General features: G+C 34.7%; 3 protein-coding genes across 5 annotated transcripts; 1 reads left to right on the top strand and 2 right to left on the bottom strand.

The window, feature by feature from the left end:
* Positions 1–1,148: 1,148 nt before the first annotated feature.
* On the bottom strand, positions 1,149–9,071 carry LOC101256488 (uncharacterized). Of its 2 annotated transcripts, none has more exons than XM_004239327.5 (12): positions 8,766–9,071; positions 7,585–7,944; positions 7,191–7,273; positions 6,934–7,069; positions 5,736–6,220; positions 5,574–5,621; positions 5,220–5,394; positions 4,627–4,739; positions 4,419–4,515; positions 4,123–4,342; positions 3,741–3,894; positions 1,149–1,791 (listed from the first exon to the last, which is right to left on the bottom strand). In XM_004239327.5, the coding sequence occupies exons 2-12, from the start codon at positions 7,793–7,795 to the stop codon at positions 1,387–1,389; spliced, it is 2,127 nt and encodes a 708-aa protein (XP_004239375.1). In that variant the 5' UTR covers positions 7,796–7,944; positions 8,766–9,071; the 3' UTR covers positions 1,149–1,386. The 2 variants fall into 2 exon arrangements, with proteins under 2 accessions (XP_004239375.1, XP_010320655.1); XM_010322353.4 differs by having other exon boundaries at positions 6,934–7,082; positions 8,766–8,993.
* A 1,198-nt stretch (positions 9,072–10,269) lies between these two features.
* On the top strand, positions 10,270–12,252 carry LOC101251285 (pentatricopeptide repeat-containing protein At1g59720, chloroplastic/mitochondrial). The gene has a single exon (XM_004238700.5). The coding sequence runs from the start codon at positions 10,393–10,395 to the stop codon at positions 12,199–12,201; it is 1,809 nt and encodes a 602-aa protein (XP_004238748.1). The 5' UTR covers positions 10,270–10,392; the 3' UTR covers positions 12,202–12,252.
* Positions 12,253–12,417: 165 nt separating this feature from the next.
* Positions 12,418–17,266, bottom strand: LOC101256184 (uncharacterized). 2 transcript variants are annotated; one of them, XM_019214107.3, is made up of 6 exons: positions 16,886–17,266; positions 16,085–16,437; positions 15,282–15,878; positions 14,294–14,564; positions 12,731–13,503; positions 12,418–12,653 (listed from the first exon to the last, which is right to left on the bottom strand). In XM_019214107.3, the coding sequence occupies exons 1-5, from the start codon at positions 17,115–17,117 to the stop codon at positions 12,761–12,763; spliced, it is 2,196 nt and encodes a 731-aa protein (XP_019069652.2). In that variant the 5' UTR covers positions 17,118–17,266; the 3' UTR covers positions 12,418–12,653; positions 12,731–12,760. The 2 variants fall into 2 exon arrangements, with proteins under 2 accessions (XP_019069652.2, XP_019069653.2); XM_019214108.3 differs by having other exon boundaries at positions 12,748–13,503.
* Between the last annotated feature and the right edge of the window lie 375 nt (positions 17,267–17,641).

Genomic DNA, 17,641 nt, shown 5'->3' with positions numbered 1-17,641 from the left:
ATTATTTCAGTTATTCATTGATCATATACATCGGTGTTAAGTAGCTTTATTAAGTTAGAGACATGTATAACCATATGTCCTAATACATGTTTGAGTTATAAGAGAAATTTTTTTTTATATCATTAATAGTTATCGACTCGCATGAATCCCTTAGTTTTTGTTCGAATTCTATATTATTTCAGTTATTCATTGATCATATACATCGATGTTAAGTAGCAAACACTTTCAACAACCTTTCAAATCCTTTTCAGTTATCATTTTCATTCAAAGAACTCTTGAATAAAAATAACAATAAAATGTATAAAGAGTTAGAATAGAATAATTTTTGCTAAAATAATAATATCACTGAGGTAAGTAAATAATCTAATTTTAATTTTACTTAAATATTTAATAACTTTTAAATTATGATCATTTTCACTATAACTTTATAATATTTATTTTATATGATGATTTCATTATTATTTTTAATTAAATATTTTTGTATTATCAATACTCATCTCATATTTTGTATTTTTTTTTTAAAAACCACTTTAGATAATTATTTTTTGGTTGGACTAAAGAAATATTTGAAGCACAAGTTAATATATGAGTATATTGTATGCAAACTTTAGCTAAAAAGTCCAAAAATCTTTAAAAATTTGAGGTTTATTATTTGGTTTGTTTTATAAATTTAAAAATTCGACACAACGGTTTAATTTGGCATTTGAAAAATTCGAACCAATCCGAGGTTGAAAAACTCAAAAAAATTCGTGTCTTATTAGTTTGATTTGGTTTATAAATTTAAAAATTTTATATAAATAATTTGATTTACTATTTGAAAAACCTGAACCAACCCAATCATATACGCCCCTAGTTCCATTGGTGGTGGTCTCCATGTATAGAGATTCTCTTTGTACATACGATTGTTTGTGTCAGTAATTTCTTTGTTAGCTAATTTATTTTTTTCTGTCCCTATTTATATAATATTTCTAGCTTATCAAGAATTGTGAATTTAATAAATTATGAAAGCTATATTAAATTAGATTAATTTAATATTTTAAGATTAAAATTCAAATATTTGTAACCTATACTAAGAGATTGTTTGTTAGGAGATAGTAGAGAAGATATGATTGTAGATTTGTGTCAAACTATAATTTCAACAACTTAAATGGATGAAAATTACCAGCACAACTGGTTTTGTTATTATTATGAAGGTATTTATGGTGTCCAAAAACTTTCGACACCTCAATTATTTTATCGAGTACCCGTAAGTAGTATAGGTACTGGGTAATTCTACCCATCCGAAAGCAAAGTACTTCAACCTTGTAATCTAGCTAATATATATCAGAGAATGAATGTCAAGACTACAATACATAAATGGGGGTAAAAATTTCTTCAAAGGTGTTATCACGTGCAATCAACTCCTGTAACAATGTGGAAAATGTTTTTCATCGTCATGATGGGATCTGCAATTCTGGATTTTGAACGCCAAGCAACGTGTTCATCAGGTCTCACTAATATGGCTCCTCTGTCTGTCATTTGACAGATGTCCCACCAGGATGGTGAATCCGATGACCTCTTCACTTCCACAACTTCTTCAAAAGATTTCCAGGGTGTCAATGCAGCCTCAGTTCTTCCAGCTCCGTCAATACTTCCGTTTGGCCACATTACACAAACCTTTAAATGGAGTTTAAATTTGTTGGCCACCTCTAGTGCAGCTCGAGCTAGACAGTATGACTCCTTGAATGGCGCAATTATAAGGATAAACTCAACCTTATCTATAGATACAAGGTCTAGAGTAGATAATATTTCCTGCATATGATTGATTGTATTCTGATTTCTGTCAGAAAGAATAGTAATGCAAACTTGAAATAAAATATTTTGATCCTCAAAATGAACTAGGATGAACTAGAGCCTCACATGAGTTTTAAGAGCTAGAAACTTGTTAATAAGGTGAGAAACAACCTTTAATAGTTGGTTTAATGAGTTTCAAGGTCAAACGTCAAAGGACGACCAAGACATCCGCAAACTAGTCTTTTGTGTGCTAGTGTGTTCTAGTATGTTTGCCTTGTTTTGGTGTGTCGTTTCGAGTCTACTATGATTAGAGGTGACCCTAGTATCTAGATGGTCATGTTTAGGGTCGAAACGTCCGGGTACGACTCCCCAAGGACCAACCTAAGGATTCTTGAGGAGGACACAAACATTGGCCAAGAAGTTGTTAAGACAGCTTGACCAACGACCACAAACGACACCCTGTTAACCAATTGATGCCCCGTAGAAAAGGGGCGTGGCTCCACAGTTAGCCGTGGGAGCTTAGCCCCCAAAATGACAAGCCTTGGTCACCATTGACGGATGACCAAGATGGGACCATCAATCCATTGATGGTCCATCAATGGTGGCCGCCGATTAAACCTGCAACACTGCCAAAGTCTTGGCCGATTGACTATGGTTTCATCATGTTGTTACTTGGAGTATGGACTTGTATATTGTTCATGTGATGCACTTAAAGACTAAATGGGTTATGACTATAATGTAATAAATGAATGAGTGCTTATATGATGTCTATGAAGTATGTTAGTCTTATGTCTAATGTTAAGTGAATGCGTTGTGTCTTATTGAATATGATGTGCCTAGTCTAGGTGACTTCATAGGAACACTTAGTGTGAATAGTATTACGGGATGCTACTTGAACATTGCACTAGTGTGACTTGAGGTTGTCTTAGGTGATGGTTCTTATGTGAAGGTTATGTTTCATGATATGCTATGTCCTTAAGAATACATATGGTTGGATTAATGAAGGTTGTATGAATGTTCACCCTTGGTGACCTTAAGGTGATACTTTGGTATGAATGGTGGAATGAGACACTATTCATGTATTACACTAAGTATTACTTAAAGGTTGCTTGAGGTAAGGGAGTTGAGGTAAAAAGTCAAGGTAATATATTGGAGTTATTGAATGTGTCTTAAATGTGATAAATGGTTTTATGTGTTGTTGTGAATGGTATCCATGTCTATTATAATGTATATGAACTAAATTGTGTTTATTGTATCAAATGGTTAAGGAGTTTCACTAAAATGATATGATGCATGGTTCCAACTAAATGTCCTCTTTAAAGCAAGTTGTTGCATGATTATCATACTTGATGCATTCTTCTATTAATAGCATTCTTCTTCATCTTTTTACACCAAGTGTAGGCGGCAATGGCTAAAGGACTTTTCCTATAATGAAGAGCTTGGATTACTATTCCCAAGTTCGGGTGTGTCCTTAATGATTCAAAGACCTTCATGTTAAGAGTTTCTTTAAGTTCATGTAATAGATTAGTAATGTTCTGTTTATATTGTACGGGTCGTGTCCTTATTATATTGAAGTCGTGTCTAAGATGGCAAGATGAGACTTAGTATCCTAACTTTGTATTAATGATTTATAAATAAGATGACTTTCTAGTCTTGTGTTATATTAAGAAAAAGTTCTAATTCCGCACTAATTTTCATACTTATGCAATGAACGAATGTTAAGGGCTTGTATAAGACCTCCAGGAGGTCAAGTACGTGTTGTTACGCCCAGGGGTTACTCTCGGGTCGTAACACAAAATGGCTGCAAGTCGAATATTGTAATTTTTAGGAAGGCTAAAGGTTAAAAAAAATTCCTTTTTGATTCAGTTATTTGGCTTCTCCACACGTGTGAAGAGATGACTAACAAGACTATGATCTAACAAAGTCTGGCTCCTACCAAGGCAATGTTCCCTTGAAAGATTTCATACCTTGCTTGACGGTTTAGAAAACAGTTCAACGTTCATATGAGGGAGCCTTGATCCAGGTTCTGAGCAAGGAATATAATCCCTTCTTCGTCCTGTTGGTGCTTCATGCACATCCACCACAACGTCATCTTCAGACACCAATACTCCTTTCCGATACCTAATGTGAACATCTCGAAATTAGAGTACTGGTGAAAACAAGAACTTCCAACAAGATAGGTAAGATAGAAACAATCATCTGGCGTAATCCAAGATGGCTTTTTTGGAGTTCTATTCAGAGTTGAGACAGCATCCAGCATTTATAGGAGACGTAAATTAGACAATAATAATTGAAAAAACTGATTTAACAATTTGCATGAGATGGATAAAAAAAGAATAGATACGCAACCTGAAACCAAGATCCTCAGCAGGGAACTGGAGCTGAAGGCTCTGTCCTTCTTCAAATATTTGTCTTAATCTGGTTAGCCTTGCAGATCCGAGTGGATTATTTTCATTCAATACAAAATCTGAGAGTTGTGCACAACCTATGCTGAATATTCCATCTAATATTGTCCTTTGAAGTGCGGATGGCAGAATGGAACCAACAGTGTCATTAAGAGCTCGATGTACTGCAGGCGAAAACCACATAATATCTTTAACAAAATATTATTGTAATAAAAATTAAGTTTCAGGTTTTCACTTTACCTGCATTTGCTACAGTTGGATCAAGACCAAGTGCAGCAGGAACTTTCATTGCCGCTTTAAAGTTTTGGACGCTAAGCGCTGTATTAAATTGGGCTATCTGAAGCATTTTAAGGAGTGTTCAGCTCACAATAACAAGATCAGAGAAATCCGTAATGCATAGACTACCATATATATTATGAAACCAAGAATTGAAGAACTGAATACCTACCTGACTACGTTCTAGTTCATAAGAGTTGAGAATTGATATTGGTGAGACACCCTCGATTACAGAAGCTAATTTCCAAGCAAGATTATGAGCATCTTGAATACCAGTATTCATCCCTGAATAAAAGAAGAAAGAATCTTAAGCAGATCTCCTTCTCCCAGTCTCAACAATTGAATTCTAAAATAAACAAGAACTGCAGATATATTCCACGATGCGGAGTTGGATGCATCTTACATGACCAACTTAAAATTTTCACCACCTAATTTAGAAGTTATAAAGACCAGTTCTTTTATCTCTGCAGGATAGAAAATTATTTGTCAAGTTTTCTTTTGTTTTCCCCCTTTTTATTTGAGATATTTTTCTTAGATTCGAACACTGTACTGCACTAATTTTTATTCTCTCCGCTTCCCCAACTCCTCGATGAGAAAAGGAATAGCAAAAACTTTATTTTTAATAATATCCAAGACATGATAAGATAATATCATTTTATTTATTTTTTGACGATGAAGATAATACCATTTCTTTAAGATGGTAACAATTACCATTTCTAAGTTGACATAACAAAAACTTGAAAAACGCACAAACAGAATGCATACCAAAACCACCAGCAGGAGGAAATCGATGAGCTGCATCACCAGCAAGTATTATCCTGTTGTTACAAGATAGAAACTTCTCAGCTACTTCAGCATGCATCACCCAAGGTTTAATATCCATCACGTTGACGTCTGCGAGCTCTAGGCCGACCAATTTGAAGATCAATCTCTTACACATCTACAGCCATTTATTAAGCACAAAAAACAACATGATAAGAAAACAATATTGTTGAAAATGTCATGCACTGCAGCCGTAGAACCCATATTGTGGTACACCAAACAAATGAATCACGAGAACATAAATTATTGGATTAAAAGAGTATACGCAAAAAATCGATGAAGAGAGAAGAAAAATACCTCAGAACTAAAGTCCTCAAGCTTCTGTTGAGGTGGATAAAATGGTACCTGCAAAAATTTTACCAATACAATCAAAATGCTGTTAACCAATGTCAACATATTTATGTTTAATAGCAGGTGGGTATTACTGCCGATTTCTAACATATTCCAAAACAGGTTTACCTGCAAAACAAATTCCCCTTGCTTGAGATCATGGGCAACAAGAACACCAATAGCATCTTTGTTAAAGATGAAAAATAGCATGCCAGGTCTTTCTTTAATGAGATACTGCCCTAAAGCTTTGCTCAGGAAGTGGACACTGACGAGCTTTTGTAAGTCCTTTTCACCTCGCATGTTGATTCCTAGGGACTTTCTAACACTACTTCCTGCACCATCTGTACCAACAAGGAAATGGCACTGAATATCTCTCGTTATGTATTTCCCTTCAGAAAGGAAAGAGGCTGTTACAGTGACACCATGCTCAGCACCATTGATTGCAATGCATTCATGCCCCATAAATATCTTCCTCTCACCAATAGAGCCATGCTCATTCTTTTCAGAGTTTATCATATGAAAACCAAGTTTCTCAAGGTGCTTAAGCAGTAATCTGGAGAGCTTGTACTGGGAGAAGTGTGCAACAGACACAGGACTCACAATCTGATCAAAATCTGACAACAGGCAAAAAGTTTGCAGAAAACAAAACAATCATAATTAAGCATATAAGACGTATCTTCCACAAAGCAAATCAATAAAATTGTGATGAAATAAATATATATAATAAGATGGATATCATACTACTCTCCCCCATCTCATTTAAGGATACATACTTTTCTATTTGTACAAAGACAAGTCTTACGCGCTAATGGAATAATAACAGTTTATACACCTGCCAGTTTTTCATGGATTTCATCACTTGAAATTCAATCTAAATTGCAATCTATCTAAAACAGAATTAACATATGAACTTAGATCATCTATTCAGTGATATCTTCTCTAACTGGGATCCAGTACATATATTTCATTTCATATGCTGAGAGGATCTGAGGTGAACAAAAAGTAGTTTGACAACTTAAGAAACCATTAAGTGCAAACTGTGCCATGTGACATTTTGTATCCAGCCGACGTGTTAAAAAGTGCAAACTAAGTTGCAGTGTCCATTTTAAGAAGTAGAAGAGTTACTATAAAATTTTGTAAGAGATAAATTGCTTGAAAGTTGGTCATAGTCCCTCTAATTTTGCATTGGCTTAGACAGTTTTACATAAAACTGAGTATTTAATTTGTGATAACAATAACCACGACTATGATATTGACTTACAGCAACCCCATTTGCAAAACTTCTGGGAAAAAAAGTCAACTTATAGATCACACATATATATCCTACCTTGAGGTTGCATATGATCAACAGCACCTAAAATAGGTCCCGTCAGTGAAGTACAGTATATAAACTTTCTCCAAAACTCTACTGGTGGTTGAGACCTTAGAATCTCATCTCCAAGACCATCCAATTTGCGAAATACCTAGAAACAATAGCTACATCAAAAAAAGGATTTTTCAATCAATGCACCCTCAAATCTCAACTTCTTACTATGCAACAGAAGAGAAGGCAAAAAAGGCATGTTTCCAAATGATAAAACCAACCTCCATAGACCGGTTGTTGATGAAGTGTGCTTGAGGATGTGTGGAAAAGGCCTTGTTCTTCTCTAAGATCGCACATTTTACACCTAAAGGAGTTCAAGAAAAAAATCTAAAATTCAAACAAGAATACCAACAGAAATAACTGTACAAATTTCAAAAGGAGAACCCCAGAATCCAAAGCTTGACAATAAGTTTAGTACATATGGTATACAGAAAATAATTTTCCTCTGGTGTTAGGTTATCTTGGGATTTTGAAACTTTTTACACCTCACTTCACTTATGACTTAAAATCATTTTCCTTCATAAACATCCGAACTCTTGTTCCATATCAATCGAATACTGGAAAAATAATTTTTTTTCAGGAGGGAGGGGGGGGGGGGGGGTTTCAAGAAAATACCTAGTTTCGTTAGAAGTATGGAGAGAACCAGACCAACTGGACCAGCACCAATAATCAACACTGGCAAGACAGAATCGTCACTTTTGCCAGTGTAAGAGTCTGAAAATGTTCTTCGACCAATTTGTTTGAATGGCTGTCTACTCGGTCTCCAACTGATGTTGCAGAGGCCAAGCCAAGTCCTTCTCCTTGCACTAATCCCCCAAATTCCCATTGAGAAAGAGGGAATTATATTCTGATTTAATTCACCCAACTAACTGATTGTATGGACCAAATAAATTATTCTGTCATGGGTTTAGACCAATGAAAAATTTCATGTGCACTCGTGGGCTCTTAATCTCCAAACATGCCACATCCACAAACCTTCACAGACACAAGAATTAATCAAGACTGATGATTTTTACATGCACACATGACGAATCTGAGAGTGCATTGAAGATATACTGGGAGAACAAATTACTGGAGGGATAAAACGATACAGAAAATACACTATTTGCAATCTTCAATTTGCTAGAAGATTGAAAGAAAAACATTGTAGCTTCTCTGGAAAAAGCCATAGAGATTCCAAGCTCACTCAAGTTTCAGCTAATGAACCACTAAAGACTATGAACCACAACTCAGAGAAACAACTCAATTGTTGAAGACTAATTGTTGCAATTCTTTAAAATTCTGTTTTTATTCAAGTACCGATCAATCAAAGTAACAATCCAATTCATGACACTCTAAAGCTTCACAATTTGCCTCAACTTCACATAATGATTTTCTTTTGTTCATGCATCTCAAATGTGAAAAGAAACACAATAGATACAACAAAATACCTCTTGCCCTCAGAATCAAAGAGAATCCTACTCACACCACATGCATTTCAAGACAAGATGGAATGTCAATAAAGACCAAAACTTGAGTACACAATAGATACAACAAAATACCTCTACCTGAATCTGTTCACACATTTCGACAAACAGTTGGTGTGCAAAACTACACTCCTACACAAAATAACAAAATAAAAGCACCCTAACACTCCCCTAGCATACACAATCAAGAAACAACGGTAGAATCAACCATACGTTACTCAAGACTTCACCTTTGACATCAAACAATCAATATTCAAAATTTTAAGTGGAGGGGTTAGGGGAAATCCAGGTGGGGTGATGCAAGAACAAAGAAAAAGGGAAGAAACATACCTGAATCACTGAGAAATAGTGTGTATAGAGAAGAAAGAAACAAGAACCAAAAATTGAAACTTTAGTAGCTTCGCATTTTTTTTTGCATGGCTAAGTAAGTAGCCACGTTAATTGACACTTTGTACACACTCCTTAATCACATAATGTAATGTTAAACCAAAAACCAATTCTCCATAATCACATTTTTAAAAATAAAATTTAGAAATAACATAATTTTAATTTAAAATTATAATCTATTGCTTTTAGTTTGTATTTATATCAGTCTCTTAAAAGTAACATAAATCGAATACATAATAATATAAATAGAATGCATAATATATAGCTCGAATACATTATAACATAAAATTGAATATTGTTATTCGGATACATTAAAGAAAAAAGAAATTTTAAAGGTTTTGAGACTTAAAAAGAGATATAGAAATAAGAAAAAGTAAAAACGTGTATTTCAGTAATTTTTTCATAAAAAAGAGCCTACGAACGATAGTCAATGTATTCTTAAAAAAAATGCATAGATTTTTGACGAAAATAAACTATAGATATTATAATTTATTCCATATTAAGTAAATTTTGGGAAGTTCAAAATAACTTAATTGTTCAAAGTCTAAGATAAACGTTTGAATTTTTTTCTCATACTTGTCATTTTCTTTAATGAAATTTTATATTTTCAATGAGATAAATTGCACTAGTTATAAAGTTGTATTTATAATTTTACTAAAGGTAATAGTGAAGAATATGGTTTAAACTTTAAATTATATATGTCATCTAAATATTTATGCAATGCCTCATAAATTTATTTAATAGATAGACTACTCTCTCCGTTTAAAAAGATATCATTTACTTTTTCTTTAAAATTTGTTCAAAAAATAAGAGTTGATCCCTCTATTTTTTTTACAACAATTTAATTTTTAAATTTCAATTTAAAAATATGATTCAAAAGTTTTAAAAATCTTTCTTTCTTTGTACTTGTTCATGAAAATTTCAATATTGAGCAATTTGATATTAAATTTTTAACTTCGTCTCAAGTTAAATTATATCACATAAATTGAAATGAAGAGAGTATATAATATTGTATGTGGTTTAGCCATATTTGTGCATAAACACCCTTTAATATACTAGTATTATACACTTTTATACGAAGTTGACACATTATGCATAGTGTTTTTTCTCTCATATATAAAACTTTACAGAAGGGACTATTGAAAATACTTTTAAATTTGAGTCAAATTATTAATTTCGTTCTCAAATTATTAATCGTGTTAAAAATATCATTTACATAACTAATTAAACTTAGATATATCGTCAATCTGCCCCATCATATATCAAGTGGTGTCAAACTCTTGTAGGAGCATGACACTCTCAATAAAAAATCAAGAGAAGTGTTGAAAACACCTCTTAACTTAATTGGAATTTAGGAGTGTTTCACTTGTGTTATAAGATCGATGGTGTATTTAAGTTCGTTAATTAAATAAAATATCCAAAATTTCGAGATGTTTTTAGATGGTCAATAGCTCGAGAATGAAACTCATAATTCAGATCGAGTTTAAAAAGTGTTTTTGACATTTATTTCGATAATTTAAACATTCACCCTTGTAGAGGGATATGAGAAGAAAAAAAAGAAAGAAAGAAGATGATTCTATCAACAACACCAACAAGGCCAACAACAACTCTCACCATCAACACCAATACTAGTGAGCATCGACGCCATATCCTCCAAATCTTGACACAATGCACTTCAATTTCTCAGCTCAAACAAGTACATGCTTATACTCTTCGAACAACTCCATTGGACCACCCAGATGCCCTTTTCCTCTACAGTAGAATTCTCCATTTTGCTTCAATGAATGATCTTGATTATAGTTTTAAACTCTTTGGTAATTTGGAAAATCCCAATTCCTTCATCTGGAATACTCTTATTAGAGGTTGTGCTCATAGTAATGATCGTAAAGGTGAAGCCTTTATGCTTTTTCAAAGAATGGTTGAGAGTGTTGAGCCTGATAAACATACTTTCCCATTTGTGCTCAAGGGTTGTGCTTATCTTTTTGCTCTTTCTGAAGGGAAACAAGCACATGGGGTTGCGTTGAAACTTGGGTTTGATTCAGATGTGTATGTGAATAATAGTTTGGTTCATTTTTATTCGTCTTGTGGGTGTTTGAAGGATGCGAGGAAGGTGTTTGATGAAATGCCTGAGAGAAGTTTGGTTTCTTGGAATGTTATGATTGATGCTTTGGTTCAATCGGGTGAGTTTGAAAATGCGTTGAGAATGTTTTCGGAGATGCAGAAAGTGTTTGAGCCTGATGGGTATACGATGCAGAGTGTTCTTGATGCTTGTGCTGGTTTGGGTGCGTTATCGTTGGGAATGTGGTGTCATGCTTATATTTTGAGGAAGTGTGAGAGTTTCTTGGATTTTGAGTTGCTGGTGAATAATTGTTTACTGAACATGTATTGTAAATGTGGTTCGGTGGATATAGCTGTTCAGGTTTTCGAGAGGATGAGTAGACATGATTTGAATTCTTGGAATACGATGATATTAGGATTTGCAATGCACGGGGAGGTTGAGGCAGCGTTTCATTGTTTTAACCAAATGGTTAGTAAAAGAGTAATGCCTGACTCGATCACATTTGTTGGTATTTTGAGTGCTTGTAATCATAGGGGCTTCGTTGATGAGGGTCGTAGCTATTTTGATAAAATGGTTTCTGAGTATAAGATTAGGCCTGTTTTAGAGCACTATGGTTGTCTAGTTGACCTTTTGGCACGTGCGGGGTGTATTGACAAAGCTCTTGATGTTGTATCAAACATGCCAATGAAACCTGATGCAGCAATATGGAGGAGTCTTCTTGATGGTTGCTGCAAGAAAAATGCTGACATAGAGTTCAGTGAAGAAGTGGCTAGGAAAATAATGGAGTCTGACGGAAGTGACACTAGCGGTGTATATGTTCTGTTGTCAAGAGTGTATGCAACTGCTAACCGATGGGACGAGGCTGGAATGATTAGGACACTGATGACCGATAAGGGTATTAGAAAAGATCCGGGTTGTAGTTTAATTGAAATTAATGGGGTTTTCCATGAGTTTTTCGCTGGAGATACATCTCATTTGCATACTAGAGAAATTTATGAGTTTTTGGATGTTATAGACAAAAGACTCCTAGCAGCAGGGTATGTTCCTGATCTGTCACACGCATCAACCGTTGATGAACTTGATAATGGGAAGAGACAGTCGCTTAAACTGCACAGTGAGAGACTTGCCATTGCTTATGGACTTCTGAAACTAAAACCAGGTACTCCTTTACGCATTTTCAAGAATTTGCGCATATGCAGTGATTGTCACAATGTAACCAAATTAATTTCGAAAGTCTTTGATGTTGAAATTATTGTTAGAGATCGTGTTCGGTTTCATCACTTTAGGAATGGGTCCTGTACCTGCAAAGATTATTGGTGAACATAATGTATACTAACATTATATGAATACAATTGTCAATTCATATGCTTCTATCTTGGCCTGCTGAAATTACCTTCTATAAGTTTAAGATTTATCTAGGACGTTTTTACATAGTTGTAACCAACGTAAACCACCATGTGTGTTCTTTTGGTGCCATTATTTGTTACAACTTGTAAGGCAAAAAACGAATAAGAGAAAGGGAAGAATAAATACTAATTTTATATACACGAAAATACTTTGAACCTTTATTTCCGAACTAACATAATATCCTTGATCATCAGGGCAAAGAAACAAAATTTCTAGAAATATAAGCAATACAATAGGTAGGTATTGTTCAAACTTTGTCAATGACTTCTACTGAAAATTAGCTATCAGTCTCTATAGAATTAATTGAAGGTGCTTTATTCCCCATGAGAATATTTTCACTCTAGGTCTCAGGTTGTAACCAATACCTGCAAAAAAAAGTTGAATGTGTCATGGCGTCGAAATCTAACCTCCAAAACATCGACTTAGTTGATTCATAACTTACATAAGCAATTGAATTACCATTCTTTTCAAACTAGTTCTTGCGTTTAGGACAATCCTTCTTCAAGTGTCCCTTCTCTTTGCAAAAGAAGCACTTCAGATTTCCATGATTTGGTGATTTCTTTCCCTTTTGTTTCCCTTCCTTTGGTCCTTTTCCTTTATGACCTTGTGTTGCTAAGTGACCCGATAGCAATCCTTCCCTCTTTAATCGTTCCTCCTCTTGAACACACATCACAATGAGTTCATCCATGGTCCATTTCTCCTTATTTGTGTTATAGCTAATTTTAAATGGACCAAATTGAGAAGGAAGAGAATTGAGAACAAATTGAACCAAAAAGGATTCTGAAATGGTCATATCCATCGATATAAGTTGTTCTGCCATATCATTCATTTCCATAATGTGCTCGCGCACGCCACTAGTCCCATTATATTTCTTAGTCGTAAATATTTCCATGACTGTACCTATTAACGGCTTATCTGAAGCCTTGAATTGTTGCTCAACAGATGCCAAGAACTCTCTTGCTCGAGTAGAATCTGGTATTGATTTGTTGATGTTCTTAGCGATCTTACTCTTCATGATCATGAGGCTTAACCGGTTAGAGTGTTCCCACGTAGCATAGTTGGCACATTCTTCCAAAGGTTCATCAATTCTGAAACACAAATCTAAATCCAAACATCCCAAAGTAATTTGTAATTGCTCCTTCCATTCTCTGAAATTTGAACCATTCAACTCGGGAATGCTGGACATATGGTCTGAAAGAGAATCTGGTGTAATAGCTTGAGGGGAAAAAAATGTTACAAGTCAATAAGCATTGTGACTATTATGTAAAAACCTAAAACATAACTAATTCACTTTGTTTGTCCTTTGGGCAGAATATGATAAGCTACCATTAACCTAGAAGTGATAATTTTCTTTTGTTCTCATATTACAGCTTATAAGTGCAATATTAAAATTGTCTGCAAAGTATCTTCAACAAAATGTTAACACCTTTGGGTATTAAAAAGAAATATTAAAAAAAAGGACAGTTTGATGCACAAAGCCTCTCGAAACTCGGGAACGGCTGCACCCCAAGGGTTGTATGTAGACATCCTACCCTAATGCAAGCATTAATGGATGCTTCCATGGCTCGAACATGTGACCTGTAGGTCACATACAGACAACTTTACCTTTGTTCCATTTTATTTTATGTTGCTCAGACTCTTCAAAAATATCGACAGGCGTGTGTCGGATACTCCAACAATAGTGCATTTTTGGAGGATCCGACATGGATGCATCGACATTTTTGGTGAGTCCGAACAACATGATCTCCAGGGCTCCTCTAAGACCGTCTAGTTGTAGTTGATATTTAAGCCTAACATGAGCTACCCATAATCGTCTTTTACGGGTTGACACTCAACACAAGTACATAAAATTTTACACAAACTCTATGTAAAGCAAGCTCATGTTATTTCATTGGCAATGAATATCCTAGTCTATTGAGAACCAAAATGCTCAAAAAAGTCGCGAACGTAAAAATTCGAAATTTTTTACAAAATATAACAAACTCAAGACGAGTTAAAGCCTCACCTTTTGGCAATACAACAACATTCATAGTTGTATTGTTGGGTGGAAGTTGCAAGCTGAGAGGATAAAGCTTTCCATTCAAAGGGCTCTTAGTACACACAATTATTTCGTCTAGCCCTGTTGCGTCCTCCAACGTCTTAGTTAGCTCTTCAACAGTATTTCCATCAAAGGTTATGCAAAGTTCCTCCATTTTCTCATCAATTTCTCCAAATTCATCAGCAATATAGTAAAATATAAACCTCCCATCTCCCAACTTAGCAAAAGAATCACTTGACTGCAAAAACAAAAGGAAGAAAATTGAGTACCATAACAAAATCACTGAATTCTCTAGAGGAGGCAAAACATGGTTTAGATCAAATTTGGGCAAGTAAAAACAGATCAAATCAATAATTGGGTCATGAACCAACCAGGCTAGAACTCTGTTGGATCAAAATAGCTTGAGTCAAGATGGATCAATAATGGGTCAAACCCAACCCGTTAATTGGAGCGTTGACAACAGTCCTTATATGATTGTCAAAGATCGTATAAGGAGACAAACAATATTGTGGGACAATTAACACCCCTCCAGACTTGCCAAGCCAATTGGAGCGTTGACAACATAATATGGATGCGCAACATTGGGACACACAATAACAATGGCTCGACACTGATTGGTCTAACTCAACAATAAAAGTTAGCTCATAAGAAGAGAATTGTCGAAACAAATAACTTATCCTTCAACCAATGTCGGACACTTAACAATATCTTCCGTATATTCTTTCAAACCTATATAATCTCTAAAACTGATTTTGTTATTTGACTTTAAATGCATTTTTGACCTGCTCCATATATTATTTTGATCAATTTATATGAACAATTTGATGAGTCGTTTCGACTTCAACCTGTTGGCAAGTAAGTTCAAACTTGGACAGATTAAATGAATTGCCAAAAAATAAGTTGATTTTGTCAGCTCAAGAATTCACATTCCAAGTACAGTTGGAAACTTTAGTACCTCTTGTCTAGATAAGCTTGAGGATTCCGAGGAAACAACAGATGTAGATGTTGATTCAGAAGCACATGAATCTGAAGGAAGACCTAATGGTGATGGCCTCTTAGGAACAACAGAGGAATCACCCAAGATTTCAACAACATGAACATCCCAAAGTACCCAATCTTGTGTAGCCGTCTGATACGGAATATCATGAGTCACAGTGTTTTTCCATGGAAGAATTCCACCATTACCCCTCAAAAACTGTCCATATCGAGTCCTAAGCTTCACTTGGTTCCCTTCTCTGATGGGCTCCCATTCGATTGAAGAATCAAGTCGATTAGGCAGAGTCTGTAGGACTTTCCGACCAGTCATACCAAGAAGAGAAGACTGATTAGATGCTGTGAGGTATTTGCCATAACAGCTTTTTAGGCGGATAACATTGTTGGTTTTCTCGACAAATTCAACAGTCCATTTTGCATTTTGTGAAGCGCCATTACGGTCTTGGGTGACGGAATCTCCATCTTCCAAAGCTGTTAAGTACTTGTAATGGCGACTCTGTAGACGAACAGCTTTTGCTTTTTGGAAAATCTCCATTGCTGGTCTTCTAGTTAGAGGACTCTGTCAAATACAAAAAGTGTTTATTTTCATTTTGTTCTTTAGAGTTTGTGACTCTGGAAAAGAGTGATAGTGTAGACTTATGGGGTTTGGGGAGGGGTTAAGTGTACATAGACCCTACCTCGTGGAGATAGAGAGTCTGTTTTCGAAAGATCCTCGGCTCAAATGCAGCAAATAAAGTAGTTATGAAAAGAAAATAACAGTATTACCTTAGGTGAGAAAGAGATACTTGAATGCATAGACATGGGAGAGCCCAAATCTAAGGTAGAAAGTTCATCGGAAACCGACGAGAAGTTTGAAACCATCGTCAAATAATCCGTCAACGACTCATCTTCCGGTACATCGACAGGTTCAACATTCCACAAAATCCAATTATGTGTAGTAGCACTATGAGGACTATCATGAGTCACTCTATTGCTCCATCTTAGTGTCCCTCCACTTGCACTTAAAAACTTTCCCCCATAACCTCTTAACTTCACTTGAAATCCATACCTTAATGGTTCCCACATAATCTTCACATCCTCCATATTTTCCGGTGATGTTTGAAGAACCTTCTTTTCTCCTGCCAATAATGAGACGTAAGATTAAAGACGAATTCAGAATTTTAATTTTATGAGTTCAGAATTTTCTGAACAAAACTCACTATTTATGTGATTTTTGGTTTGGAGCATAGTTTCATATTTATCTAGCATGCTAGCGTAAGCTAGAGATAACGCGCAATGGATAGAAGAGATTCATATAGACGATAGCTACTATTTGAGGATAGATTTAGATTCGTATCGAGGGTAATCATATATATGTCGATAGTGTAGATAAACTAAGTCATTCAAAAGATGTCTATATATAACTTTCCATAAAAAAAAAATAGATACAAGTTAAACTCTGAATTACTACTTCCTCTGTTCCAATTTACGTGAAACTTTTCATTTCTCGGGAGTTGATTTGAACCAATGTTTGAAAGCATAAATTGAATTTAGATATTCAAAAACTGTACGAGAAAGTTACCACACCTGTTAAGCTCAAAAGGAACGGCTCGTCAGAAGCAGTGAGGTACATGCCGGAGCTACTTCTCAGCCGTATAAGGTGGCTGTTTTCGGGGTCTGCAAGCTCCACCAGCCACCGAGCTTTTCTCGATAAGCCGTTCCGGCTTTGCCGGATAGTTCTCTGATCATCATCAGCTACTAAGTATTTGTTTAAATGGCTTCTAAATCTTACAGCTTTAGCATCATAAAACAGCTCCATTAGTACTAATTAACTTTTGTTAATAATGGCTTATAATTAATCAAAAAGGATGTCAAATGAGTAAATATATATATAGGAAACAAAATAATACTATTGATGTCACTTTTTAAGAGGAAAAAGATGGTTTTTGTTTGATGATTCTTGTATTATTCTTGCTAAAAACCATTTATAATATTGTATAATGTAAAATGTATTACTCATGGGCTTAAATACTATATTATATAGTTGACTCTTCTTTCCATAAAATTATCATTTAAGTGGTTCCTTATGAATAGTCAAACTTAAATCTAATCATAATAATATATGTCTGTTTGATAAGCTTTATGGAAAGTGAAATATATTTTAAATCTTTTTATTTTCAGAGAAATACCTATTGTAGAGAGTTAAAAATATTTGACCAAGCTTTTAAAAGGAATGAAATAGTAAGTGTTTTGATTCAAGTAATTCTAGAAGTTAAATGATATATCTATTTATTTTATTTATTTGCAAAAGCACTTTAAAACTATGGTCAAACACATTTAGTG

This window comes from Solanum lycopersicum, chromosome 5 (genome assembly GCF_036512215.1).
Source record: "Solanum lycopersicum chromosome 5, SLM_r2.1".
NCBI lineage: Eukaryota > Viridiplantae > Streptophyta > Magnoliopsida > Solanales > Solanaceae > Solanum > Solanum lycopersicum.
This window is presented reverse-complemented; position numbering and strand designations above follow the sequence as displayed.

Excerpts from the sequence above, each read along its gene's own strand:
- LOC101256488 (XM_004239327.5), bottom strand. The coding sequence starts at position 7,795 with ATGGGAATTTGGGGGATTAGTGCAAGGAGAAGGACTTGGCTTGGCCTC. Across the intron at positions 7,070-7,190 it reads TCAACAACCGGTCTATGGAG|GTATTTCGCAAATTGGATGG; the intron begins GTTGGTTTTATC and ends TATTGTTTCTAG. Across the intron at positions 4,516-4,626 it reads ATGAACTAGAACGTAGTCAG|ATAGCCCAATTTAATACAGC; the intron begins GTAGGTATTCAG and ends AAAATGCTTCAG.
- LOC101251285 (XM_004238700.5), top strand. The coding sequence starts at position 10,393 with ATGATTCTATCAACAACACCAACAAGGCCAACAACAACTCTCACCATC.
- LOC101256184 (XM_019214107.3), bottom strand. The coding sequence starts at position 17,117 with ATGGAGCTGTTTTATGATGCTAAAGCTGTAAGATTTAGAAGCCATTTA. Across the intron at positions 15,879-16,084 it reads GTATCTCTTTCTCACCTAAG|AGTCCTCTAACTAGAAGACC; the intron begins GTAATACTGTTA and ends TGTATTTGACAG. Across the intron at positions 14,565-15,281 it reads CAAGCTTATCTAGACAAGAG|TCAAGTGATTCTTTTGCTAA; the intron begins GTACTAAAGTTT and ends TTGTTTTTGCAG.